The sequence below is a fragment of the Brassica napus genome, chromosome C7 (assembly GCF_020379485.1).
Source record: "Brassica napus cultivar Da-Ae chromosome C7, Da-Ae, whole genome shotgun sequence".
NCBI lineage: Eukaryota > Viridiplantae > Streptophyta > Magnoliopsida > Brassicales > Brassicaceae > Brassica > Brassica napus.
Genome location: NC_063450.1, coordinates 43,314,607 through 43,340,372, shown reverse-complemented (window position 1 = coordinate 43,340,372; position 25,766 = coordinate 43,314,607). Strand labels below are relative to the sequence as shown.

The 25,766-nt window shown below is 39.1% G+C and overlaps 6 protein-coding genes across 8 annotated transcripts; 3 read left to right on the top strand and 3 right to left on the bottom strand.

Annotated features, from left to right (window-relative positions):
* Positions 1 to 32: 32 nt before the first annotated feature.
* Positions 33 to 3,121, bottom strand: LOC106407360 (tRNA (cytosine(38)-C(5))-methyltransferase 2-like). The gene is made up of 11 exons (XM_013848219.3): positions 2,897 to 3,121; positions 2,439 to 2,532; positions 2,265 to 2,375; positions 2,018 to 2,111; positions 1,825 to 1,943; positions 1,608 to 1,730; positions 1,061 to 1,391; positions 861 to 955; positions 704 to 769; positions 530 to 594; positions 33 to 318 (listed from the first exon to the last, which is right to left on the bottom strand). The coding sequence occupies exons 2-11, from the start codon at positions 2,502 to 2,504 to the stop codon at positions 225 to 227; spliced, it is 1,164 nt and encodes a 387-aa protein (XP_013703673.1). The 5' UTR covers positions 2,505 to 2,532; positions 2,897 to 3,121; the 3' UTR covers positions 33 to 224.
* Positions 3,122 to 5,825: 2,704 nt separating this feature from the next.
* On the top strand, positions 5,826 to 7,368 carry LOC106409110 (RNA-binding protein involved in heterochromatin assembly dri1-like). 2 transcript variants are annotated; one of them, XM_013849792.3, is made up of 4 exons: positions 5,826 to 6,007; positions 6,094 to 6,518; positions 6,733 to 6,855; positions 7,141 to 7,368. In XM_013849792.3, exons 2-3 carry the CDS (start codon positions 6,100 to 6,102, stop codon positions 6,821 to 6,823), a joined length of 510 nt encoding a protein of 169 aa, XP_013705246.1. In that variant the 5' UTR covers positions 5,826 to 6,007; positions 6,094 to 6,099; the 3' UTR covers positions 6,824 to 6,855; positions 7,141 to 7,368. The 2 variants fall into 2 exon arrangements, with proteins under 2 accessions (XP_013705246.1, XP_013705247.1); XM_013849793.3 differs by having other exon boundaries at positions 5,897 to 6,007; positions 6,097 to 6,518.
* Positions 7,369 to 15,147: 7,779 nt separating this feature from the next.
* Positions 15,148 to 16,919, top strand: LOC106362987. The gene has a single exon (XM_022704798.2). The coding sequence runs from the start codon at positions 15,606 to 15,608 to the stop codon at positions 16,857 to 16,859; it is 1,254 nt and encodes a 417-aa protein (XP_022560519.1). The 5' UTR covers positions 15,148 to 15,605; the 3' UTR covers positions 16,860 to 16,919.
* Positions 16,878 to 19,018, bottom strand: LOC106366799 (serine/threonine protein phosphatase 2A 57 kDa regulatory subunit B' kappa isoform-like). Its single transcript, XM_013806462.3, has 2 exons — positions 17,488 to 19,018; positions 16,878 to 17,410 (listed from the first exon to the last, which is right to left on the bottom strand). The coding sequence occupies exons 1-2, from the start codon at positions 18,619 to 18,621 to the stop codon at positions 17,054 to 17,056; spliced, it is 1,491 nt and encodes a 496-aa protein (XP_013661916.1). The 5' UTR covers positions 18,622 to 19,018; the 3' UTR covers positions 16,878 to 17,053.
* Positions 19,019 to 19,281: 263 nt separating this feature from the next.
* Positions 19,282 to 23,932, top strand: LOC106366797. 2 transcript variants are annotated; one of them, XM_013806459.3, is made up of 5 exons: positions 19,282 to 19,453; positions 19,631 to 21,925; positions 22,105 to 22,225; positions 22,775 to 22,834; positions 22,952 to 23,932. In XM_013806459.3, exons 2-5 carry the CDS (start codon positions 19,674 to 19,676, stop codon positions 23,780 to 23,782), a joined length of 3,264 nt encoding a protein of 1,087 aa, XP_013661913.1. In that variant the 5' UTR covers positions 19,282 to 19,453; positions 19,631 to 19,673; the 3' UTR covers positions 23,783 to 23,932. The 2 variants fall into 2 exon arrangements, with proteins under 2 accessions (XP_013661913.1, XP_013661914.1); XM_013806460.3 differs by lacking the exons at positions 22,775 to 22,834; positions 22,952 to 23,932 and adding an exon at positions 22,385 to 22,712.
* On the bottom strand, positions 23,879 to 25,405 carry LOC106366798 (dnaJ homolog subfamily B member 1-like). Its single transcript, XM_013806461.3, has 3 exons — positions 24,999 to 25,405; positions 24,466 to 24,827; positions 23,879 to 24,405 (listed from the first exon to the last, which is right to left on the bottom strand). The coding sequence occupies exons 1-3, from the start codon at positions 25,161 to 25,163 to the stop codon at positions 23,967 to 23,969; spliced, it is 966 nt and encodes a 321-aa protein (XP_013661915.1). The 5' UTR covers positions 25,164 to 25,405; the 3' UTR covers positions 23,879 to 23,966.
* Between the last annotated feature and the right edge of the window lie 361 nt (positions 25,406 to 25,766).

Genomic DNA, 25,766 nt, shown 5'->3' with positions numbered 1-25,766 from the left:
TAGAATCGATAAATTGAAGAAAAAAACAGGAATAACTGTCAACAAAACTTGGCTCATTTGTCAATTGTCACTGTCTATATAGAAGAAATACATCAGAGAACGCTGAGGTAACTCAGAAACAAAATTATAATGTTGTAAGTAATACAAAACAGATGCATGGTTATGCCATTGCCATGTCGCAAAAAAACAGACCATCATTGGTCGAGAGTCACTTGCTGCTCTTTTTATTCCACAGTCAAGACGGGAGAAGAACTGAATAGATACCGAAGAAGAGGAGCCACGACTGCTACACTTAAACTGTTTCCAAGCATTGCATATCTGCACAATAAAAGAGGCGTTCATGAGTATCAACAGTGTAAGTATTATTCTTGTGGCTTTTTAACATTTCCACAAACACCAAGTAGTAAGATATGTAAGGGTATTATCAGATTAAATTCTATGCGAGGATCAAAACGGTGCCTCTGTTACACTCAGATGCATATAATCTATAATACAGACAGAAGCGTTTTCTGTTTAAAATGAGGTTTACCTCTGGCGAAGGCTTATCTGCTTTGGGAACTCAAAGTCTTCAGGGAATGAGTGAAAATTAGCTACCTAATCAGAATAGAAACCAAACATCATCTTCCACTGAAATAAAGCACATCTTCACTCTTTTCAGTAGTGAGGCATTGGTAATAACAAATGAAAAGGACTTGTGGCTAACCTCTCTCGGGGTGAAGTATCTAAGCCGCTGCTCTTTCAAACAAGATTCCTTCCCCTTGACTTTTGGCTGCGTGTTCATAGATTATTCATGATAAGCATTTTCTTTGCACTAGCAGATAGAGGGAACAAATCTTGTAAAACTCAATGGAAGAACATACCTGGACAGTTGCCAAGAGGGAACCAGTGCCCTTCACGTATCGGTAATAACTCTTTGTGAAACAACAGCATCTCTTCGAATCAGGGTAAACAATGTCTACAAGCAGCTCAGGAAATATAAAACAGATAGTTGATCGGTTTCACATGAGCAGAACAAGTGGTGCCATAGAAAAAGAAGGAAGATGAAATCATAAAAGGATACCCATTGCGTTTCCCCATCTCTCTATCAAACTTAATGGTACTAGATATTGATGTACAGATTCTGAGACAGGATCGTCTTTTTCCTGTCCATCACAGTCTCTGGATCCATTCTCAGACTCATCAAAACTACTTGGCTCGCCGTTTACTTGTACTACTGTTAAGTCAAGAAACTTCTCTACTGGTTCGCAAGACTGAAGTAAGTTTTCAGATCCCTCTTCTGCTTGACATTTATCAAACTCCACCTGATCATCACGCCCATATAACGGGCCTGGAGACCAGAGTAGCTTGTTGTTATTGTGCGGGGACTGAAATGACAGAGGCTTTCTTTTGGCCTACAAACAGTAACGAGAATGGAATGATTTCAAAGTTCATAAGATGCTTTAACCAAAAACAAAACGAGAATCATAGATAACTAAGGAGAAAAAGATCACAATACAGGAGAAAACTCAAACAGCAGAAGCATGTACATACATTATACATGCAAAGCAAAGTGACACAGAGATGCATCAAATGGCTTTACATAATTGAAAAAGGTAAAGAGAAAGTACCAGACAAAAGTAACGAGGTCTTGAATAAGGAACACCAAACTGCAACGGACTCAAAATGAACTCTTGTGTGACATAATCTGATTTTGTCAACGTATCAATCATTTCCATATGGGTATCCGAAGTCTGCACCAACAAACACCACACAATAACTTAAAAAAGATATCGAAAATTCGAAGAAAATGATTGAGAATATAAGTACATATGACTAAACACAAACCTCAAATCCAACAACATTCTCTACAAACAACATTCTAGGGGGCGTAGATGTATGCGGTATAAGCTCGAGAATCTTAAGGAACGAAGAAGCCCGAGCATCACCAGAGTGTTTCTGAAGGCCTAACCACAAAACTGTTAGCTACAAAAAAAAAAAAAAGCGAGTCAAGTGATAATAGTAAAAGGAAGATAGTTACCTTGTCTAGTATAAGGCTGACAAGGAGGAGAAAGAAGCCAAGCATCAGCACTATACCTATCTAAATCACCAGCAGTGAGGCTCTGAATATTCCCCTATGAACAAATTAAAACAGAATTTGAGGATCATACAAACGGAACTAAGTCAATGCAACTAGCATCAAAGTACAAAGTTGCAAGCTTGCAATTGAGTCCACAGCTTCAGATGATTCAAAGCAATTGCAAAGTTTCTCTCTTTAGAAGAAGAACCTGATGGGGACGGTGACCGAAGTTATGCTGGTAAACATCATTAGCAACATCATTGATCTCAAACGCTTCTACTACTTGTGCCACGACGCCCGACGCCATTAAAGAGTATCTCTGAAAAACAAACAGGGATTATTAGTATCAGCGTAGAGTAGAGGTAAAGAGGAGAGTGTTTACCATTCCACCGATTCCACTGTAGAACTCGAGAACTCGCCATGGCTTCTCTTCGACTCTCTCCGCCATGGATGATTTGTCTTCTTCTTCTTGCGCCCTAACCAGTTAATTTGGGAATTGTATTTCTTTCGCTATTCTTGGGTTTATGGTTCGGTTTACTACTACAACCATACCACCCTTGTTCGGTTTTTTTTTTTTCTTTTATTGAAAATTTAAAACCAAATATTTAAAAAAACCTTACGTACATAAAAGGGGTTTATAAATTTTATAACCAAATATTTATATACTCTGCTTAAACTAAATAAGTTTGTGTTAAGTTTTTGTAACCAAAAAAATTTTAACTAAATTTTGTAACCAAAGTTAAATTGATGAACATGTCGTAAACTTTATTAGTTCTATCAATTTGCACAGGTTTCAAACGGAAACAACCAGACCCCTTGGACGAGAAGACATACTCTTACCTCGAAGATACGGACGGTGGCGCTTCACCGACAGTTCATGGCGGGACAAGGATGATACAATATTTTGAAAGATTTTGATAGTTTTAATTAAGGAGGTAAGAAATTCGCGTGCGAGTTTTTCGCTTTTTTATTCAGAGATAGAAGTCTTCGTCTGGACAATAAAAAGCATGAAAAGATTAAGACAGCTACGTGTCATTGTTGCAATAGATTGTTTTTGATTGGTGAAAACAGTTTCAGGATAAGAAGAAAAATGATATATTTTTGCAACATATTTAAAAGACGCATATATTCTACGATAGAGCTTTAGTCATACGGAATTTATATATGTTTCCAAAACACAAACAAAATAGTGGTTGGTCTTGCATGTAGTGGTAGAAATCAAACGTTTGTCGTCGTTCATATATAAATACAAAACTATCAGTTTGGTTTGCAAAGTTTTAACTGTGTAAATTGATTACAAAAAATATGTATATATGTATATTGTATCATCAGTGCAAAGGTTCGCATGTATTTCAAGTGGAATTTTTATATAAAATGGAACATGTTTTTTTTTAAAGGAACATGTTTCTATTCAGAAAAGCTATTTGGTCAAATATGAGTTTTTTTTACAGCGATCAAATATATGAGTTTTAAATAATTAGTTAAACATGCCTTTGGTCTTTGATTGTCCAAGTTATTCTTGTTTTCTCCTACGATTTTTAGTGTCTTGCCTTTTTTTTTGTTAGTGTGATTTAATCTCTTAGTTTAAAAGCATCTCCATTAGGTGTTTAACTAGAAAGAAGAGAGAATAAAAAACGATGCTAAAAGAATCATATTAAAATAAATTCATGAAGACAGATTCTTAGTGATTAAATTTGTTTTAAATTAAAGTTACAGTATACAAATGAAATAAAATACTAATATGATACTCAAATGAATAATTAACTCCATCACTGGAAATGTTCTAGGTATCTTTGCGCGAGATTGATCATATTACTCGTAAAATTGTAGCTTGGCAAATAAAATAGGTGGGATAAATATACATTCAGATGATGATTATGCTATATAGATAAGTGATGCATGGAAGCATTTCCCAAAGAGAATCGAATAGATTCTCTCTCTTTTCTTTTGTGTTCGTCAGTCTTTTCTTTACCATTCCCCGAGACAATGTGGTGGGTTTACTAATTATTAAGTGTGATTCTTATATATTCTCCTTCTTCCCGTTTTCCTTTTTCTTCCACATATATTATATGGTACTTTATCACCCGCTATTTTACACAGTTTCAAGTTAGCTTTTACGTGGAGTTATGGATAAGGCCCTTGGTCTCGTATACAAAACAATCGTAAAAGTATGTTGTAGCTAAAATTAACTAGTTTAGTGATACGTAGACTTTAAAAATATATATTTGAAGCAATTTCACGATATTAAACATTAAATATGTGTGATTAAGTGAATATAAAATCATATTTTAGGCTTCATTTATATATTCAGAAAAGAGTTTATTCGTATATTACACATCTTTTTAAGATTATTATGAACATTTCCATAAGTTTGAGATATCTTTAGATTAATCAAAAATTGATATATCTAAATCCATGTGCTAATTTCCATATATAAGCACTTTTAAATTAGCTTACAAAAGACTTTTAAAGCGAATTAGTTGTCGGTAACATACTTAAGAAAAATAACTTCATCGTTATTTTAATTCAAGTACATAAAAACTATATAATATATTGCGAGTAAGTATTTTTGGGGCATATCTCAAATCTGAAAACGGTTTACGTATATACTTTGGGGATATTTAATTTATTAGATTTTACTTGTCTTTGTAACAGCAAATTCATTTGTATTGTAGCAAACCCAATTTAAAAACTAAAGAAACGACAAATAGTTTCCATATTTCTTAATATCCATATAATTTTATTTGAGAATTTATATTAAAAGTTATTAATCATTCATGGCATTCCACATGTACCTTGCTGTGGTTTTTTGTCTTATTATCTTACAACTGAGGCACCTTTACTTTAGCCAGACATATTTACCTTTCAATAACAAGATTCTTTATATTTGAAGGATGGAGAGTTAAATTTATCATACACAGATGAAAAGGTGAAATGACTGTAAATAAAAAGCAGCGATTGCAGTGTACCACAAGCGACAATATGTAAAATTTGTAACCTGCAGGTATAAATGAAAAGGAATTAACAAAGTATATGAAATTATGTTTTAGTAGACAAATTCAAAGGACACAAAGATGGTCAAGAATATTTAAACCTCGGAGACTATACCTTTACCATTCAACTATTCTTGTTTTCTTTAATCCAAGCTTTTGATGTTTTCCTTGGGTTTTATTTGAGAATCACGAACAAGATCTATCTATGCACGACAAAGTCGGTACTACAATGTTGGAAGAAACATTAAAACTTAAAAGACTAAAATTAAAGAAGGGAGAAGTAAATATTTCATTAATGTTTGATTTCCCTTCTTTAATTTTCGTGGTTAAGGGAACCGATACGTTCCTTGAAACTGTTGCCATGCAACTTTTGCTTTAGCTACCTCTGATTTTTCTTCTGACTGTATCCTTTTTGCTCCTGACACGCACGAGAACATATTATGCACCCATGTACCTAAGTTGAATTGGTGAATTTTCAAGGGAATAGGCTACAAATGAATTAGTGATTTACATGCAAACAAACATCTGTCCAACAATGTGAATATTGAATTTGGCAATATGTATTTAGCTTTTGTGAAGCAGAAGCATAACGAAAACGGCTGGTATTGGAAGCTTTAACCTTGCTGTTTTAATATATTTCCTTTGTTTAAACTAGTGGGGTCTAAAATGATAGAAAAATATAAAGCCCTCAATATGTATAGATTATTTTTGTTTCTTTTGGGAAAACGTAGTTTACGTTAAAGGAAATGCATTAAAGCTGAAACAAAAATAAGAAAGTAAAAACCAATTGAAACCCTAAATTTTTACTTCAAAAAATGTTCCCGGTTGTTGAAGGAAGAGCCTTGTGCTTTGTCGATATATATATATACGAGGGAGTCCAACATCACATTTGTATCCTCTAACAGATCTCATCTACTCACTTCTACTTTCTTTAATTGTTTATAACTAACATTCCCAGGTAATCATATCAAATACTATATAAAGTTACACTTGTATTTTATGCTTCTAATTTTCTGTAATTATATTTTCTCTATGGGGCCATAGAAGAAGATGAATAGGCCAGGAGACTGGAACTGCCGATTGTGTAGCCACCTCAACTTCCAGAGAAGGGATTCCTGTCAACGCTGCAGAGAGCCAAGGACGAGCGGCATTACCGACTTAGTGAGTAATTTCACAAGCCGTCCAATCAGTAGCTCTTTTGCTTTCAACACCGGGCCTGACGTGAGACCAGGTGATTGGTACTGCAACCTTGGAAATTGCGGGACGCACAATTTTGCAAGCAGGTCCAACTGTTTCACGTGTGGTGCCGCAAAAGATGAGTCGTCACGCTCGGCTGCTGCTGCAGCCACCGGGTTTATAGACATGAGTGATGGTCCGAGACGCGGCCTTTTTGGTTTTGGTAGCAGCAGTGCTGGTGGAGGCGGCATGGGCCGTTCTTCTTGGAAATCTGGAGATTGGATTTGCTCGAGGTATTTTTTTTGTTCAGTGTGCAAAGTGCATGAAAATATATATTTGGCACGTAATATCCTTAACTCATGCATGCGCGCGGGCTTGCGTAAGCTAAAATGACCGTTTTAGATATGTTAGTATATACATTCATGTTTAAAATTTATATATATATAAAAGTTGTAGATAGTGATTGGTTATGTAGAAACCGATTAGTGTTTGTATTATTGTATCTAGGCCAGGCTGCAATGAACACAACTTCGCAAGCAGGTCAGAGTGTTTCAGGTGCAACGCCCCAAAGGAACCGGCCACCAATTCACCCTACTAGTCCTAACTTTCTTCGTCATCTTCAAGAAAATGGTTTGTTACTAGACTTTCTTTAGTAAATTTCATTTCAACAATAAATTTAATTTCTAATCACAAGCCACACATCTTATGTCCTCAAAATTTATATGCTAGTGTCCTATATATATACCAACCCGAAAATATGCAAAATAAAAGATCGATGGTTTCGTGCCTTATATATATATATCCATATAGTAATTTACGTGCAAAAGGGTACGGTTGTTTTAATTTAATATAATCCTTGAGACCTAATGAGTGAAAAGGTATTTTGACATATCCTTTGTTTTTATTTGGATGCAGGTTACGTTAGAAGAGATAAAACTAGTGAAGAACCGAAGCAAGAAAACGGCCCTTTATGTCGTGATTTGTTTTTATTTTTAATGTTGATTTGTCTCGTTTCATATCTCGTAGGACTTTTGTCTGGTTATCTTTGAATGTAAGCAAATCAAGTAAAATTAGGAAGTGTTTTGTTCTTATATCGATCTCCTACTATGTACGTTTGCTTTAATGTATTCTTATTTTGATAAAGTGTTACCTTCTTAGTTCTTACTCCGCAATTATGATTTTCATCAAACTTTGAAGCTCTTGAGTTGTTTATCGTACGAAACACTAAGATTTTCAGTTTCTATGGCAGAAAATATCGAAATTGCATGCATATTTCATTATTCAATTAGTTTGTATTATACAAATTTTAGGAGGGATGAGGATCAGCCAAAGGTGTCCCAGACTTAATGGAGAGTTTCGGCGATGACGGGAGCGGCGTAGCAGCAGGCTTAGCATTAAGCATGTTAGTCTTGGTAAGAAGATCAGTAATATACTTCCGCTGCATAAGATGTAACCCTCGAGATGTTCTGATCGCTTCAATACCAAGAAAATAACCAAGATTACCCATGTCTTTAATGGAGAACCTCCGAGAAATAGCATGAGGATCTGTTGAACCAGAGTAGAGGAGCTTCCTGTAACAAGTATGTCATCAACATACACCAATAAATAAACATAATCACCGTTATGCTTAAGAATAAAGAGAGAAGCGTCTGCTAAAGAGTTTCTGAAGCCAATCGTTGTTAGGAATGTCTTGAGCTCCGAGTACCAAGCTCTGGGAGCTTGTTTGAGGCCGTAGAGAGCTTTGCGAAGACGACACACATGGGTTGGCTTGTTCGGATCATGGAACCCAGGAGGTTGAGACATGAAGACTTCCTCTTTCAGGTGACCTTGAAGAAAGGCCGTATTGACGTCAATTTGACGCACAGGCCAGTCGCAGTTCACTGCGAGTCCAAGAATGATACGAATAGTCGTAGACTTGATGACAGGACTGAATGTATCTGTGTAGTCAAGTCCAGGCTTTTGATGATACCCTTTAGCAACAATCCTTGCCTTGTACTTATCAATCGTACCATCAGGATGATACTTGATTGTAAATACCCAGCGGCAGCCAACAATATTCATTGTTGCAGTTGCAGTTTCCAGATCCCAAGTATGGTTCTCATTGGTGGAGTTAAATTCAGAACTCATAGCTGCACGCCAATGCGCGTGTTTCATAGCTTGCTGCCAGGTTGTTGGGATCCAGTGAGGATCACATTGGAGCTGAACAGAGTTGTTGTACTTGGTCGTTGGTTTGAGGATGTTGTTACGAGAGCGTGTGGTCATAGGATGACGCGGTAGAGCTGCAGCAGGCTGTGGCGGAGCAGAGACAGTGTCCGCGGGTGACGGGGAGGTCGGAGCAGTCATTGCCTGTGGTGCAACTGTAACCGGTGCCGAAGGGACAGGTGCAGTCGGCGGGGATGGTGTAACATCATTTGCGGAGGACTGAGATGATGTAGAAGTCGACGAGTGCGACTGCTGAGTCATAGGTGGAGTTTCTGAGCGCGAAGGTACAGTGTTCGCAGCCGGCGGAGAACAATGTATGAGTGGCGAAGTTGCAGGGATGAAGGTATGAGGTTGGAAGAGATTCAGTGGGTCGGTTGGAATAGGTTCAGGAGCTGGTTTTGGTTTAGTGAGAGAGTGATATGGGAATTGGGTTTCATTGAACCGCACATGTCGAGTGGTGTATATACGGTTGGTTGTAGGATCTAAGCAATAATAGGCACTTTGGGTTAGAGAATAGCCGATAAAGACACATGGTAGGGATCGATTTTCTAGCTTGTTTTGGGCATATGGTCTCAGCCAGGGATAAGCCAGACAGCCAAAAGTGCGAAGCTTAGCATAGTTTGGGACTTGGTTGAAAAGCTTTTGGTAAGGGGATTGGTCGGCTAGGATTTTGGTAGGCATACGGTTAATAAGAAAAACCGCAGTAGCAAAAGCACAGGGCCAGAGAGTAAGAGGCATCTGCGCTTTGGATAAGAGAGAGAGGTCGGTCTCGACGATATGTCTGTGTTTCCTTTCAGAAAGACCATTATGTTCAGGAGTATGGGGAGGTGTGGTTAGGTGAGAGATCCCTGAAGTGGCCAGGTAAGATCGGAGAGCAATATATTCGCCCCCATTGTCTGTGTAGAGAGTTTGAATTTTGGTTTGGAATCTGTTTTCAACAAGAGGCTTGAATAGGATGAATATATCTTTGACTTGGGATTTTGCAGTAAGAGGGTATAACCACGTATAACGTGTATAGTGGTCAACAAAGAGAAGATAATATTTGAAATTTTCTGAGGAAAGAACAGGGGATTGCCAAACATCTGAAAATATATATTGAAGAGGTTGAGAAGATTTGATTGAACTTGTTTGAAAGGGAAGCTTATGAATTTTATTGAGAAGACAATCATTGCAAGGAGAAACAGAAACAGAGTTTGAAAAGCATGGTAAAGAAAACTTAGAAACAATGGTACGAAGAAGAGATGGTGAAGGGTGTCCGAGGCGAAGATGCCATTGGGCTAGGGTGGCCTTTGTGTCTGGGTAAGTGGCGTGGGCAGTGGGTTTGGTTGACGCAGACATAGGCCACTCATACAATTCATTCTTCGTTCGGCCTTGAAGCAACTGGACCCCCGTGCTGAGATCCTTCACCTGAAAAGAAGCCGGAAAGAATTCCACAGAAACTTGATTAGCATTGCAAAGCCGGTAAACAGATATCAAGTTCTTATCAACAGCAGGTACACAAAGAATATCTTTAAGTTTGAGAGATTTTGATGGAGTAGGGACAGAAGCTGAACCAATATGTGTGATCTGTAACCCTGTGCCATCTGCAATTGCGACTTCATCTCCGCCATGATATGGTTGATGCAGCGACAAGTTGTTCAAGTCAGATGTGAGGTGATGAGTAGCCCCACTGTCAAGCAACCAAGGAGCTGTGTTGTAGGGGAAAGAGCTGGCAACGTTTGCTCTAGGCTGATAGTGCTGCAAGTTAGAGCTGCCTCCTTGTGATAACGCCAGCGCTTGTGTCTGCAGTTGCGAGCACCTCCGTGCGCTATGGCCGAAAACACCACATATCTGGCACTTTCCTTGGTAGCCCCGTGGAGTGTTTGTGTTGGAGGTGGGTTGAAAATGTTGCTGCTGCCAAGTTTGATGTCCACCACCACGGTATCCACCACGCTTGTAGTTCTGATGTCGAGAAGTGTTGTTGTTGTTGTTGCCAGTGCCCCTCGGGTTTGTGTAGTGAGCGGAGACAGGTGTAGGAAGCAGAGGAGCCTGTTTTGACTTGAGCTTAGTCTCGAAATTAATGAGTTTCTCGTGGAGCTCCGGGATGGAGGGTGCAGAATCACGGCCTTCGACCTGATCAACCAAGGTCTTGTAATCATCAGGAAGACCCCCGAGAATTGCTTCAATCTGGTCTTCAAGATCCTCTGCTTTCCCTAAGAGAGCAAGTTGATCAAAGATGGCTGTTAGTCCTTGGACATACTCACTGATCGATTTGTCACCCTTCGTAGCAGCTTTGAGTTGTTGCTGGAGTTGTTTGTAATGACCTCGGCTAGGCTTAGCATATGTGTCCGATAGAGTACGCCAGATCTCAGCCGCCGTATTTGTGGAGGAGAGGATCGGCTGCAGCGTTGTGGTTATAGCACCAAGGAGAGCACTATAAATCAAGCGATCTTGTCGCTTCCATAGGTTGTAGGCCGGATTCGTCGAAACGCCGGCGTCTGTTGTGATCGTGGAGGAGGGGATGGCGATCGAACCATCAATATGACCAGAGAGATCATATCCATCGAGAAGAGCGTGGATCTGGCGACTCCACATCAGGAAATTCGAGGATGTGAGCTTTGTTACATTGGACATGTTAACATTGACGATGGTGTTTGAGTTGGTGGTGATGGTGATGGTTTCAGATGAGTGTGATGTAGCCGACATGATGAAGTTTGGAGAAGAAGGGGAGGGAAGAAAATTTGAAGGGAAGAAGACGTAAAAAAAAAAAAAAGTTTAGGTCAGATCAGGGCTCTGATACCATAAAGAATTGGAGGCTCAATACAGTTTATAGGAGAAGTATATATACATACGTACAAAGTAGGGTAAAACGTATTCTACTGTATTTACAATATAGTCCTTATACTCTTTACTAACAATTTGGATGCAGGTTACGTTAGAAGAGATAAAACTAGTGAAGAACCGAAGCAAGAAAACGGCCCTTTATGTCGTGATTTGTTTTTATTTTTAATGTTGATTTGTCTCGTTTCATATCTCGTAGGACTTTTGTCTGGTTATCTTTGAATGTAAGCAAATCAAGTAAAATTAGGAAGTGTTTTGTTCTTATATCGATCTCCTACTATGTACGTTTGCTTTAATGTATTCTTATTTTGATAAAGTGTTTACCTTCTTAGTTCTTACTCCGCAATTATGATTTTCATCAAACTTTGAAGCTCTTGAGTTGTTTATCGTACGAAACACTAAGATTTTCAGTTTCTATGGCAGAAAATCGAAATTGCATGCATATTTCATTATTCAATTAGTTTGTATTATACAAATTTTAGGAGGGATGTAGATTTTTCTTTACGCTAAACCAAACAACAATTCCAGTACGTGTTTGAAATGGATAGATGCATGGACCACAGCACAACCTTTTGTTCAATCCAAGGCCTCAAAAAGGGAGTGAATAATTATGAAATTTGAATTTCTCAAAGGTGGACAGACATGAATTGAGCATATATATTATGAACGAGCATTCCTATTATGAGGTGGCTTGATCAGGATGGGTTGACCACCAAATAGAAAATAAAATTCTTTGAGTTCTCTTCTTTAGTTTAATGGGAAGCTGGCCAAGTAATTATGTTGTCACTAGTAATTTGAATGGCAAGCTGACCAAGTAATTATTCTGTTACTAGCATTCCTATAATACTAGTGGTTAAAAAAACGTACATATCGCTTCTTTGACGTTTTGATTAATTTCCAACTTCTAATTAAAATAATTTTGATAAACATTTCGTTGGAGTTATAACGTCTAAAAAGGTTTAACTATTGTATATTAAGGTTTTTTCCTTACAATGAATTTGGTTATAAAAAGGATGTTTTGATTCATAAATGTTTTATATACTGTTCCTTACGGGAAGATTTGCTTGTTAAGAACGATATTACAAGCTTACGCACGTGTCCATACACACGTTGCATTTTGCATAGGATTCCTCATTCATTGACCTCATAGAGGTGTACTTAAGATTATCATCAAACGAGTCAAAAAAGAAGACAACCCGTCTTTAATGTCTGCTACTAGTATAATCCAGTGCTTGGCTTTTATTTTTCCGTTAAAGGTTGCACTAATTGGCTTTTACAAAAGAATCTTTCGTTTTTTTCTCCACTTTAAGTTTAATTCATCATTTTATTCTTCTTTGGTATTAGTGAAGTGAAAGTACGTCTTAGGTATTATCATTCTCACTTTGAATTCCAAAACCATCAATTATATTCGATTTACATACATTGCTTTAATGCCACGCACTGAGATTTGAACCCTTTGATTTGCAGTAAATAAATACATTTTCAAAGACAAGCTCAATCAAGTTCATAACCTATCAGGTTGGGAATTTGGGTCTCGGTTTGGTTTATCAATTCTTCAGTTTATATTCATAAATCGAATTTGGATATTCTTTTATTTTTAATCTAATTTGGTTTTTCCTATGTTTGGTTCAGATCATGTTTTAATTTAACTTATATACGAAAGAACAAAAAAAATATATATATATTTTTAAGATATTAGAGTTATCCTTTAAAAATAATCTTTGAGTTATCCTTATTTTTGGGCAACAGATATTTGAGTTATCCAAAAGCTATGATATAAACTTATTCAAACTATTCTACAATAATCTGCATTATCAGAATATCCAGTATAAAAGCGTTTCAATCTCTCTGAAAGTACTCAAATGTATTAGATTACCCAAAACTAATTAATGAATTTAGTTTATTTCATAGTTTTTACGATACTAGGTTGAGTTTCTGTTTGGACCGAGTACTATCTGATTTTCGAAATGTTTAGTGTCATGCTCCTTTCAGATATTTTTCTAGAAACAAATCGGATCGGGAATTCGGGATCAGATTTTTTTTTTTTTTTTTTTGGTAACTGGATCAGATTTTTTTTTGATAGAGGTTGAGTCAGATTCCTGGTTAAAAGTATTTTTCCCCCAGCCCTAACCTAATTACTAATATGCAGTGCTGTTAGTATCACTATATGAACTTATATAGGAAAACAAATTGTAGACGAGAAGAAAAAAACTAATAAAGCTGTTCTGAATAGTATTGCATATATAACTCCTAAATAATTGATCTATGAAGTTAAACACAGTTTTCTTATACTAGCATAGTCATGTTGATACAGCTTAACTAAACACATAAGTTCACAATTACCTAAAGATCAATAAGAAATCATTAAATTATAAATTATTGTCAACTGGAGTCACTGCTTGAGTGTTGGCGGAGAATAATAGATGGCGCATCTAATACGTGGGACTCTTTTATATATACCTTTAGTCATAGTTCCACAATCCATGTTAACTAAAACATGATTACCGACTAAATAAGTAATATAAACTACGCAATCAGTGTTTCTTAGTGATATATGAGCGAGAGAAGCCCTCGATGACAATTCTAATAAGTAAAGTGTACATCACTTGTTAAAAAATAAAAATTCAACTGTTAAAGTCAAATTTTTGTAACAAAAAGCAATAGCAAAGCTAACTTTTTATCCATTTTAGAAAGCACCCTCACAAAACAATTTTAAACAACTTATTATTACAAAACACTAAAAACAATACTAAGTTCGTAAATTTGGGGAAAATTTCAGTAACTTTTTCCAAAAGTAATAAAAAATTTCTTTACCCCACATAAAAGAAAGCAAGCATGTTCATCTTTCTAAGCTCTTATATCTTTTGCTTTTGTCACATTCTTCCTAATGATTTACGTCTTTATGCAAAGTATGCAATTGTCATGGCCAGGAGTATGTACAATTCTACCTAAAAATCGAATTATCCGCAGGAGTTAAGAGGTTCATTTAACATTTTTAGATCTAATTAATTAGTCCGACTCAAGAATCTTATAATTTTTATATGAAAGGTAATAAACATGATCAAATACTATACCTTCTTTTATAATATGAAAATCTATTATTTTAAAACAACATACTGAAAATCCGTAGGAATGACACAAAAATATGTAGAAGAAGATTCGAACTTCTAATGCATAAATCACTATTAAAGGGTAAAATGCTAAAGAGACAACGTAATGATTCGCAACAAAAACATTACATTTTATTATCATGTTACGTAAGAAAAGAATCATGGTTTTTGTGAATATGTGTAGAAATATATTTTTTTTTTTTTTTTGAAGAACAAAGAAATATATTTTTACGAAGAAACATGTATATGAAACCACATTACGGGATTTCGATGAACAATAATTAACATATAAAGACTGGAGCTTGCGGTCAAGTGGCAGTGGTAAGGGGAAGGATCTAAGATGTCACCAAATTTTAAGTTCGATCCATTTGTCATGCGAAATTAAGTCATATTTTTCTGGTCACATTCCACGGATATAGACTATTGCATTTCAGTTCATTTGAATACCCGAGAGAAGATTTTCGGTCCATTGAATATCCGGAAGAAGGTAAATCCGTGGGATGTACCTCACACCCGAATGTTAGGTCTGTGTTTTTAATAGATGCATCTTTAATTTTTTTTCTTGAAAAAAAAATAATTAACACATAAAAAGGAGAAATTTCCTATGATATACCTAAAAAAGTTTTTATCACAAATATAAACCTCAAATATCAAAATGACCAAAATGTTTTATTAAGGGGTGTATTTGGGTTTATGATTTATAATTTAGGGTTTAGAGTTTATGATTTACGGTTTAGAGTTAAGGGGTGGAGTTTTGAGGGTATGATTTTAAATTTTAAAAACTAAAAAAATATTAAAATTTTCAAAATAAAAAAATCTATTTTGGTTATTTTGGTTTTTGAACTCTATTTTATGACATAAAAAAAAAAGTCTTTGAGAGAATTGCCCTGTTTTATAGCCAAATGAGATTTTGTCTGTACTTCATTTTTACGTGATCGATTCGATGATTAAGGCTCTTAGGCCTTTTTAAAATTCTTATTTCTTCAGGCCCATTTACGATCCAAACATAACCAGCACTTCCATCTCTCATCTCCTCTCTCATAGCTTCACTCGTCATCAGAAGCTTCCCTTCTCTTCTTACAAATCGCATTTCACTCCTTTTCACGATACAGATGCTCCCGCATACCAAATTTGATTTCTTTGGCAGAGAATCATACACGTAGATGAATTAAAGACCCTATGTTTCTTCGGGTCAAGAGTTGCATTCAAACTGTTCGTTGAAATTCCCAATAGAGAAGTCGCTTCCAAATGTTGGGTAATGTACATCACATAACAAGGCATCTAAACTCTCTACTCTGTTTCAGGGCAAGCCCAGGTCGCTTCTCCCGTTCAGTCAATGCCCTGTTTCATTCTTCTGTTGGTTCCCAAGAAGAAGCACTGCCTTGCGAATGGTACAGAAACAAACTCTCGGTTCTGACAAAACTAACACGTGCGTTGCAAGACGTTGATTTAGTCGATGGGAAGCTCGAGGACATCAATGGCGTAATCGTCTATGATGACGCTATCAAACAAAAGATGCAAGCTTTCAAGTCTTTAGCTAGAATCTTCGTTGGGTCTCCTTCACTTCAGCAGAAGCTCAAGCAACAGGGACGAGGGCGCTTAGCTTTCGGTACTGCAAGCGAAAGAGAGCCGTTTCTGGTGAATTCACTGACCAAAGTTTGCAACTTTCTTGACATCTCTTCGCAGCAGAGGAAGATGGTGAGGTGCACAGTGTGTTCGCAGGTGACTCAGTATCGTATCTGGAGAGGTGCTCTCGAAGATATACTGAATAATCTCAAGGAAGAAGTTGATTGGTTACTCGAACATAGCGAGGAGAAGAAGACACAAGGCGCGAAGTTGGGCCAGCAAGTGATTTTGTCTTGCCTCAAGTTCTTATCCGAGTCATCGGTTTCTTATGAAGTCGAGAGCTCGACTTCTTGGATGCGGCCTGTGCCAGCTCGTTACGCAAAGGCGAGCGCCTCTGCGAAGTGGGAAGATGTTCTCGACATGGTGAATGATCTGAGAAGGTACCTCCTCGAGCATGACTTTTACCATCTGGAGAAGCTTTTGTCGATGAAAGAAGGGCTTCTACAGATCAAAGACGTGTTTCTGGACAACACTATTGGATTCAGAGAGGTTAGACACCAAGAGCACCTCGTGCATAGAAAGCTTTCGAAGATGCTGGGAAGTCCTTCGCCTTGTTTGTTCACTCTCCTCGTGTATTTTCTCTACGGCAGTGTGCGTGACATCGAGGTTGATCTCTGCGGAGGGTTCTACAAGGAGGAGAAGGGGGAGTTCTTTTGCTTGAGCATGGGGAGGATCTTGACCTCAGCGGATGAGAAAATGGTTCGGAGAGGGGTTAAGCAGTTAGATAGAGCTTTAGGTCTGTTTGAGTTTGTGTGGGAGACAGCAGGAATGAAAGAGACTCTTAACCTGCAAGGACATTTATGGTGCCTTGGAGCTGAAGAAAAGACCATCACTTATCGTGGGAAAACATTCTATCTACATGACCTTAGTCTATGAAGTTTTGTGCTTTTGAGATGAACAATGTAAACTTAAATTAAATACAAAGAGTTTGATATATATATGTTTCATTGCTTCCAAGCTGTTTAAAGGAAGCAATAGATTTAGCATAAACCCCACACAGCTAACTATATAATATTACAAAGGACAGCAACTACTCCATCATCTTCTTCTGATGTTTTGCTGCTGAGAATTTAGCAGGCAATGGAGGTTGCTAAAGGAGTTACTAGAACAGCTGTCTTTCCAGTTATAGGCATCACACTTGCTGCCTTCTCTAACCTTTCCCAAGTTTCTTTCCTTTTCTCCGCTTCAGAACTTTGCTTTGCCTCGTCCTCTTGAAAGCGTGCGTGGCAAGACATGAAGAGAGCCTCGTCCATTTCGCAGAACATTTTCCTCACATTTAGGGTCAGGTTCAGCACCGACTGGTTCCAGTGGCTCTCAGCGTTCTTCTCCAAGGCAGTGAACATGATCGGTAAGATGGCTTGCCTGTTGTGCGCAATCAAATCCACAATCTGATCGTTGTTCCACAAGAACAACGCTCTTTCAGAGACCTGAATCACATGAAATGGTTCAACTTTAGAACCTTATATTGTCTTTCAAGACTTGAGAGAGAATAAGAAAACCTAACCTGAAAGTGGCAACTGTTGACACAACAAGCAATCCTGCAGAACAACGGAACCATCACTTTTTCAAACTCCACCACGCTCATCGCCTCAACAATCTCCTCAACCTCCCCAAGAAACATCACTTCCTTCTGGCTGTTAGTGATAGGCCAGAACTTCAACAAACCTTTGATCACAACACTCCCCAGCTTCGGCTCCTTATCTATAAACTGAGTGACGCAGAAAGACAGCTGCTGGAAGTAGTTCCCAAGAGACTTAGGCTTGTGGAGTGGAATCAACACTCTCCACAAGAAGATCTTGTGCTCCTCTTTCAAAGGCAGCGCGAATCCGCTCACTATACTCCCCAGAAACTCAAGAAGCTCGGCGATTCCGCTATGCTTCTCCGTCTCAAACACAAACCGGTGGAAGATATTGCTCATCGCCCTCCGGATAAACGGCCTGTGAACCATGAATTTACCGTAGACACGATGCAGGATCGTCTTCAAACACTCTCGCTCTCTAGGATCCTCTGAATCAAACAAGTCAAGCAGCCTCACAATGAAGGCATTGTCAAGATACTTCTTTGCAATCTTGGCATCTAGACAAGGAGAGGTGATGAACTTAAGCAAGAGATCGTAGACGATCTGCAGATGAGGCCAGGCAGGGTCGAACACAGGCTCATCATCATCGTTATTCTCACCGCCACTAGACCGGTAACTGGGAGGGAAGACCCTAAAGAGATTCACAGCGCACATTCTACACATTGCGAGAATAGCCGGCTCGGTGAACCTAACGGAACCAGAAGCTACGAAGTCAAGAAGCTCCAGCAGAGTCTGCCTCTTCACAAGCTTCTCGATGGAGTTTTTGTTCGGGTCGGAGAAATCAAACGTGACGCAGCAGAGGCTGACTTTGCTGACGAAGAGGTTCAGTTTCTCGGAGTTTGGTACGTCTTTGAAGGGAAGCAAAGGCTCTATTCCAGAAACCACGCTCGCTGGGAAGACGGCAGAGGACATACGCTTCCCTGAGTTGGACCGAACGGGCGGCGCGGAGACCACACCGTTGGCTCCGGGTAACTGAACCGGATCCGAGCTGGAAGGAGAGAGCTCTTCTGATGAGTCGGGTTTTGAAGGCTTACTCTTCCTCAGGAATATCTTGTACATTCTTTCCCCCCCCCCCCAAACACACACACAAGAAAGCAGTGATGAGAGAATTGATTAAGAGGTGAGGAAAGCTCAAATCCACATAAGAGCCCTAAAGAGAGAGAGAGAGAGAGAGATCTCCGTGGAATGTGGGTTTAGATCCGAAACGAAAGAAAGGTTGCCACTTTTTGTAATCCCCAATTTTACATGGAAACCCTAATCATTACCTGCTTTCTCATCAAATCTCAATCTCATGATTCCTGTATTCACCACGGACATTATTTAGAGAGAGAGATTGTATAAGAGGAAATTTTCTGAATTTAGAGAGAAAATTGAAGAAGAAAGTTTGGATCGAGGAGAAACTTATTATGATGATACCTTTCTCAAATTGCAGGAAAAATAATTAATTGCAAAACTTTAATTTTATGACAGGATTTTATTCTTATCGGAAAAAAAAAACAGCAGTTTTGTCCAATAACGACATGTCTCATGCAGTTGATTAAAAAAAGAAAAAGTAAAAGTAAAAAAAAAAAACGACATGTCTCATGCAATTATAGCGTCCGTTTGATAAGACGCTCACCGTTGGATTTCTCTAAGAAGGAATCCTAAGTAGCTAAGGCCCATATATGTTTTGGGCCTAATTTTGGGCCTTGTATGTATATTACATCCCACATGACATGTGTCCTCTGTCTCTAGAAGACACGAACTCTCGTCTTTTTTTCCTCTTCTCCTTCGTTTTGTCACCGAAACAGCTGAAACTCTATCCAGAAGAATCCTTAGGGTTTGATTCTCACTCTGCGTCTATCTGCTCCGATTGATTCGTGGTGGAACTGTATATCTATCCTGTTATAAGGTATGGTCGTCATGTTTAGTATTCTCGAGATCTAGTTCGGTTTAGATTTTTTCTTAGGTTGAAATTTTTTGGTTTGACAATTGATATATGTGTTCTTAGGATTGGATCGGATTTACTGGGAAAGTATAAACTTTGGAAATGTCTGAGTCTTTATATTACTTTTGCTTGTCAATACAGCTGTTGAAGTGAATGTTGTAGTAAGCAGCTGTGGTGGTTTATCATGTCTGGTGATATGGGAGCTGAGCAAATCTCTACCAACATGGAGGAGAGTCTGAAAGCGGATCCAGATACTTTTAAAGATCCGAACTTGGTTGAGATAGGATCCAACGATCTTCCTGTTCAGGATATGACAGTTTCAGACATTAAAGAAGAGGAGCCTGTCGGCTTAACGTGTGGCAACGTGGACTTGCCGAAAGTGGAAACATCCGTCTCTTGTCCAGAGGACATCTCTTCTCAACCTTCTGTTCTGGCTGATTCTCAGTCGAAAGTGGAATCATCTGTCTCTGGTCCTTCGTCATTCACATCTGAGCCAGAGGGTATCTCTTCTCAGCCTTGTGTTCTTGCTGATTCTCAGTCGAAAGTGGAAACGTCTGTCTCTGCTCCTATGTCATTCACGTTTGAGCCAGAGAGCATCACTTCACAACCCTCTGATTTGGCTGATTCTCAGTTGAAAGTGGAAACATCTGTCTCTGGTCCTGTGTCATTCACGTTTGAGCCAGAGGGCGTCTCTGTTCAACCCTCAATTCTTGCTGATTCTCAGTCGAACGTAGAAGCATCTGTCTCTGATCCTATGTCATCCACGTTTGAGCCAGAGGGCGTCTCTGTTCAATCCTCAGTTCTTGCTGATTCTCAATCTTTGCAGACTCGTTTGCAACCTCTCGTTCCGCGTGGATATTCGATAGATAGATCATTAGCTGCCTGTCGTAGTCCAAGGTCATTTCAGCTGACGGGGAAGCGAAAGTTACCACCAGAGTCTGCATCTGAGAAACCAAACAAGCGAGTAGAATCAGTGCATCACAGACCATGGCTAGAACAATTTTACTCAGAGCCAGCTCATATGCCATCATCCACTACTCTGTCCCCCAAGACAGAACATCCACCAGTGCTTGCCAAGAAAGTGAAGCAAACGGAACTCGCTTCCCAGAGGAAGCAAGTGATGAACAAGAAGCAACCAGGCCCATCACAAGGGTCAACAAACGAAGGAAACGAGTCTTTGAGATCGAAAATGAAGGAGTCATTAGCAGCCGCCTTGGCTTTGGTTCATGAGCACGAGGGATCTCCCAAAGAGAAAAAGAATACAGAAACTGATGAAGCAAGTGCTCCAGTAGCTGAAAGTAATGAACCTGCCTCAGCCTGTGATGGCAACGGAAGAATATTGCCGCAACAGAGTTCCAATGACACAGAGATGAACTATGTTAACCAATCAGATGTACAGAAAACTCAATATGATGATGTTTTCCCCTGTGACGATGGTCCTTTCAGCGGTAGTTATTTCTCCAGCGATGAGCTTCTACAGGGTAACGGCCTCTCATGGGTTTTGGAACCTGTTTCAGATCTTGAGGAGAGGAGAAAGGAGAACGAGGATCCAAACCTCTTGGCATCTAAAATAGAGTTGGAACTGTATAAGCTCTTTGGAGGCGTTAACAAGAAGTACAAAGAGAAGGGAAGATCTCTCTTATTCAATTTGAAAGATAAAAACAACCCTGAGCTAAGAGAAAGCGTCATGTCCGGGAAGATCTCTCCGGAGAGATTATGTTCCATGACGGCTGAGGAGCTTGCTTCTAAGGAGCTTTCTCAGTGGAGACAAGCGAAAGCGGAAGAGATGGCTGAGATGGTTGTCCTGAGGGATGCAGATATTGATGTGAGTCGTCTTGTGAGGAAAACGCATAAAGGTGAGTTCCAGGTGGAGGTTGATCCTGTTGAGAGTGAGATGGTGGATGTCTCTGCTGGGATCACCTCACGTAGTAGACCTCGAGCCAAAGCCAAGTCCAGTTTAAATAAAAATGACTCGCAGAAGGCAAGTTCTGACAAGGGAGACATGACGGAGGAGACTGATCCAATGCAAGGTTTGTCGATGGATGATGAGATGAAGGATGTGGGTTTCCTTGCTCCAATTGTATCGCTTGACGAGTTCATGGAGTCTCTGAACACAGAACCTCCTTTTGGAAGCCCACAACATGGGAATGCTGTAAAGGAGGAAGTGGCTGCATCTGACTCTGGAGCTGTGTCAAATATAAAGTCTCCTTCGAGATCTCCAAAGGAAGCTTGTGAGAGTGTTTCTCCTAAAACAGAACTCCAAAAGGCTATTGTAACTTCTCCAAAACCGGATGTGGGTGTCAAACTCGGTGTTGATGTCTCTAAGCCAGAAGAAGAAGCACCTTTGGTTACTAGCTCTAAAGAAGAACATATATGGGGTGGTCTACTTCAGCTTAGTGCATCTTCAGTTGTCTCAGTCACCGGAATTTTCAAGAGGCAAGTCTCCTAATTTACCTTAGCTTTATCTCTTGTTAGCATTTCTGAAAATTTGCACATGATTGAATTGGGATTTGTAGTACCAGTAATATAAATGAATCTAAGTGTAGGTTTGAATTGGGAATAGGATGTTATAGGTTTTATTGAACATTGTGTCTGACTGGATTTGGTGGGTGCAGTGGTGAGAAAGCAAAAACAAGCGAGTGGCCAACGATGGTGGAGGTAAAGGGTAGAGTGAGACTGAGTGCGTTTGGGAAGTTTGTGCAAGAGCTTCCATTGTCTAGAAGCCGTGTCTTAATGGTATTCGAAGTTCACTACTTGCATCATCATTGTAGTAGAAGCATTATCATTAAATTCACTCTCTTGTTTGTTACTTCTACTACTACTACGAGAGGGATTCATTCAAAGATCCACAAAAATCTCTATCTCAATATTGCAAGTCATTATTTCTCAATGCAGACACAATAAAAGGATAGCCTTCCAGAAAGCAAAAGCTCACGGTTGGTCTACATGTGTGAGACAAGACAACGAGCCCTTTATTGACCACAGAGAGAATCAACTGTGGATTGATGAATCTGAAAGTTTTGTATTAAACAGATTCACGAAATTTTGGATGTTAAATCACTTGTAGTTGTATTGTTCGGTGGCATTAACGACTTAGGATATAGAATCTTGCCAATAATCTTTTCCAGAAAGTGACAAGACCACAAAACATGGTCCATAAAGTACATGTAGATCATGACCCAAAATAGAAACCCTTCAAGGAAAAAAAGTGTTGTTGCATGCATTTTTGGAACCAGTGTTATATAATTGAATCCTGAACCGGTTCCATTTGTTTGGATTTTGCAGGTAATAAACGTGGTTTGTAAGGATGGCATCTCTCAGAGCCAGCGTGACAGCCTTTTTGAGGTAATAATAATTCTTATTGCTATTATTTTCTAAAATTATATATCTAATTCTGGTCAAGACATTTATTATATTCTCTGCTTATTAAAGTCTTTACCCTTTCTTTTCTTTATGTGTCAGGTTGCTAAGTCGTACGTTGCTGACCAAAGAGTTGGTTACGCTGAGCCAACTTCAGGCGTGGAGCTTTACCTCTGCCCTTCACGTGGAGAGACTCTAGACTTACTGAGCAAAGTCATCTCCAAGGACCACCTCGATGAGGCCAAATCTTCAGACAACATCGGTTTGATCGGCCTTGTTGTCTGGAGGCGTGCAGTCTCGTCTCCTGCCTCACGTCATAAGCCCGGATTCAAACGTCAGCACTCTTCTTTAAAGAATCATCAGCCTCCTGTTGTTGTTGCTGGCACCAAGAGCTCAGTGTTGGCTCCAGTAAACAAAAAGTCTAGTACTAGTCTGAATGTAAAGAATCATCATCAGCCTCCTGTTGTTGCTGTTAGTATGGGGAATCATGGTTGTGAAGATGATGATGATGATGAAGATTTGCCACCTGGATTTGGTCCAGCTGCTGTGAAAGACGACGATGATGACTTACCAGAGTTTAACTTCAATCCCTCCACTGCACCACCGGTTACTTCTTCTCCCCGGCAAGCAGTGGTGCCTCAGTCTCGGTCTTTGAATCAAGTAAGGGAGCTCATACTCAAGTACGGAAACTCAGCAGGTAAACAACCATGGAATGGTCAGGATGATGACGATGACGATATTCCTGAATGGCAACCTCAAGTCTCAGGCCACCAGATTCAACCTCCACCACCTCCTGGTCCTCCATTTCATAGCAGAGCCATGGCCAGACCACAAGGACAACATGGTGCTGGACCATCAGATGGATGGAGACCCAATCAAAACGCACCTAGGCAACAACAACAGTACAGTGCACGTAGGAACAGAGGATTTTGATTTTGTGTGAATGTTTATGTTCCTCTCTGTAATATTAGTTTGTGTTTTTGTTTAGGTCATGTATTGACTTCACTCTCATCTTGTAATGTAGCTTTGTAACAGAATTACAATAATGGAGCCTTTTAATAATAAACTTTTGAAACAATCAAAGATTTGTACAGATTTTTAAAACCTCGAGGCTTGTTCAACCTGCTAAGACGCGCTTGAGTGCGGACTTCTGGTCCGTAGTCAATCTTGTCGGGAACTGAACATCGAATTTTATTTTTAGGTCACCTTTGTTTCTAGGTTCTTTAGCTACAGGCATCCCTTCTCCAGTAACCACATGCTCATGGCCAGGACTGATGATGTCAGTGACACCAACGGGTACATTACGCCCATCTAGCGTGTTGATGCTCACAGTTGTTCCACCAATAGCTTCAGCAAGCGTCACTCTTGTACTTGTGATGAGATCATTCCCATCTCTCTTGAACAAATCGTGAGGCTTCTCGTCGATCACAAACACCAAATCAGCAGGTAACTGATTCACTGTCTCGTTTCCTTTGTCGGGAAACTTGATCTTGGTCCCTTTCTTCCATCCCGGTTTCACATCAATCGTCAGAACCTCTGTCTCTTGCCCTTGTCTCCTGTTCAGAGAAATAGCATTGATAAACTTGAAACTACGAGAAGGGATCTTGTAATTTTACCCGTTGGTGTCAATAAGGGATCTAGAGATCTTCATTTTCCTAGTTGATCCAGAGTAGAGCTCTTCAAGGGTACAAGGCAGTTTGCTCTCAACAGGTGGAGGTTTCTTAGGCACAGTGCCATCGCTGTACGTTCTTCCTCCAAACATTCCTCCTCCGTCGGATTGAAACCTCATGGATCTTCCAGCTGATCCGAAATCAAAGGGGCTGCTTCCAAAGAACTCAGCAAATATGTCTTCTGCATTTCTAGGGTTAAAACCGTTGGCTCTTCCGTTGTTTCCAGTGCTCCCTGGAGGGGGCATATCGGTTAGTCCTTCTTCTCCGTATTGATCATATATAGCTCGCTTCTGGGGATCGCTCAGAAGCTGAAAATAAAATAAAGGAATGAAAACTTAGGATGTTTTGGTTAATCCCTCAGAAAATCAGAATGAGGAAAGACATTTTACTTGTATCCCAAGAAACTCCCTATTAGCCAAAGGATTGGATCTCAGGAAATGTATAAAATGGGGGGGAGGGGGGGGAGTACGCAAACTTACATCATAAGCCTCGGAGATCTGTTTGAATTTGGCTTCAGCTTCCAGTTTGGTGTTGGGGTTTTTGTCAGGATGCCACTTCATAGCCAATCTTCTGTAAGATTTCTTCAGATCATCCTCCGTTGCATTTCTGTTCACTTTCAATATGTTGTAATAATCCAAACCCATATTTTTGTATATTCTATTTAAACTTTGAATTTGATCTTCCTATATAGAACAAACCAACCAAGAAGAAACAATCAGATATCACCAGTAGATGATGAACAAATGTGTATAACAAGAACAAAGAAGTAGAATCCTCTGTAGAAAGAGGAAAAAACAAAAGATCACAGATGATCTTAATTGCTATAAATCATATATTATGAGCAGGTTTAAACACACGTGCAGAGAAATTCACGGAATCTATTTTCCTCCATTCTCTCACACCTTTATTTTTCAAGGAAGGACGTGTTTAGATGATTCCGATAATAGTACCCAGAGAGAGAGAGAGACCATAGGACCGCAAATGTAGCTAGCTGCACATACGTTTATTATATTACATACCCACAGGCAAATAGCTCAAATTTGTGTTTAGATTCCATCCTTTGAACTTAAACATACTATATAACATTGACAGTATAAACAAACGTTTCAGGTTACTCAAATGATTAATGGATATAATCGGTTACATTGATAAATATTAGAATACGAAACAAAAATGAATGTACCGAAGCCAACATACTATATCACTTCATAAGTCGTAATATTGAGCAGCAAAAGAGGAGAGTAAAG

Coding starts and splice junctions, on each gene's coding strand:
- LOC106366797 (XM_013806459.3), top strand. CDS start 19,674: ATGTCTGGTGATATGGGAGCTGAGCAAATCTCTACCAACATGGAGGAG. Junction 21,926..22,104: donor GTCACCGGAATTTTCAAGAG/GCAAGTCTCCTA, acceptor TGGTGGGTGCAG/TGGTGAGAAAGCAAAAACAA. Junction 22,226..22,774: donor CTAGAAGCCGTGTCTTAATG/GTATTCGAAGTT, acceptor TGGATTTTGCAG/GTAATAAACGTGGTTTGTAA.
- LOC106407360 (XM_013848219.3), bottom strand. CDS start 2,504: ATGGCGGAGAGAGTCGAAGAGAAGCCATGGCGAGTTCTCGAGTTCTAC. Junction 1,944..2,017: donor TCAGCCTTATACTAGACAAG/GTAACTATCTTC, acceptor TTTTGTGGTTAG/GCCTTCAGAAACACTCTGGT. Junction 1,392..1,607: donor GACCTCGTTACTTTTGTCTG/GTACTTTCTCTT, acceptor TACTGTTTGTAG/GCCAAAAGAAAGCCTCTGTC.
- LOC106409110 (XM_013849792.3), top strand. CDS start 6,100: ATGAATAGGCCAGGAGACTGGAACTGCCGATTGTGTAGCCACCTCAAC. Junction 6,519..6,732: donor GGAGATTGGATTTGCTCGAG/GTATTTTTTTTG, acceptor TATTGTATCTAG/GCCAGGCTGCAATGAACACA.
- LOC106362987 (XM_022704798.2), top strand. CDS start 15,606: ATGTTGGGTAATGTACATCACATAACAAGGCATCTAAACTCTCTACTC.
- LOC106366799 (XM_013806462.3), bottom strand. CDS start 18,621: ATGTACAAGATATTCCTGAGGAAGAGTAAGCCTTCAAAACCCGACTCA. Junction 17,411..17,487: donor TCAACAGTTGCCACTTTCAG/GTTAGGTTTTCT, acceptor CATGTGATTCAG/GTCTCTGAAAGAGCGTTGTT.
- LOC106366798 (XM_013806461.3), bottom strand. CDS start 25,163: ATGGGTTTGGATTATTACAACATATTGAAAGTGAACAGAAATGCAACG. Junction 24,828..24,998: donor AGATCTCCGAGGCTTATGAT/GTAAGTTTGCGT, acceptor TTTTATTTTCAG/CTTCTGAGCGATCCCCAGAA. Junction 24,406..24,465: donor TCCCTTATTGACACCAACGG/GTAAAATTACAA, acceptor TTCTCTGAACAG/GAGACAAGGGCAAGAGACAG.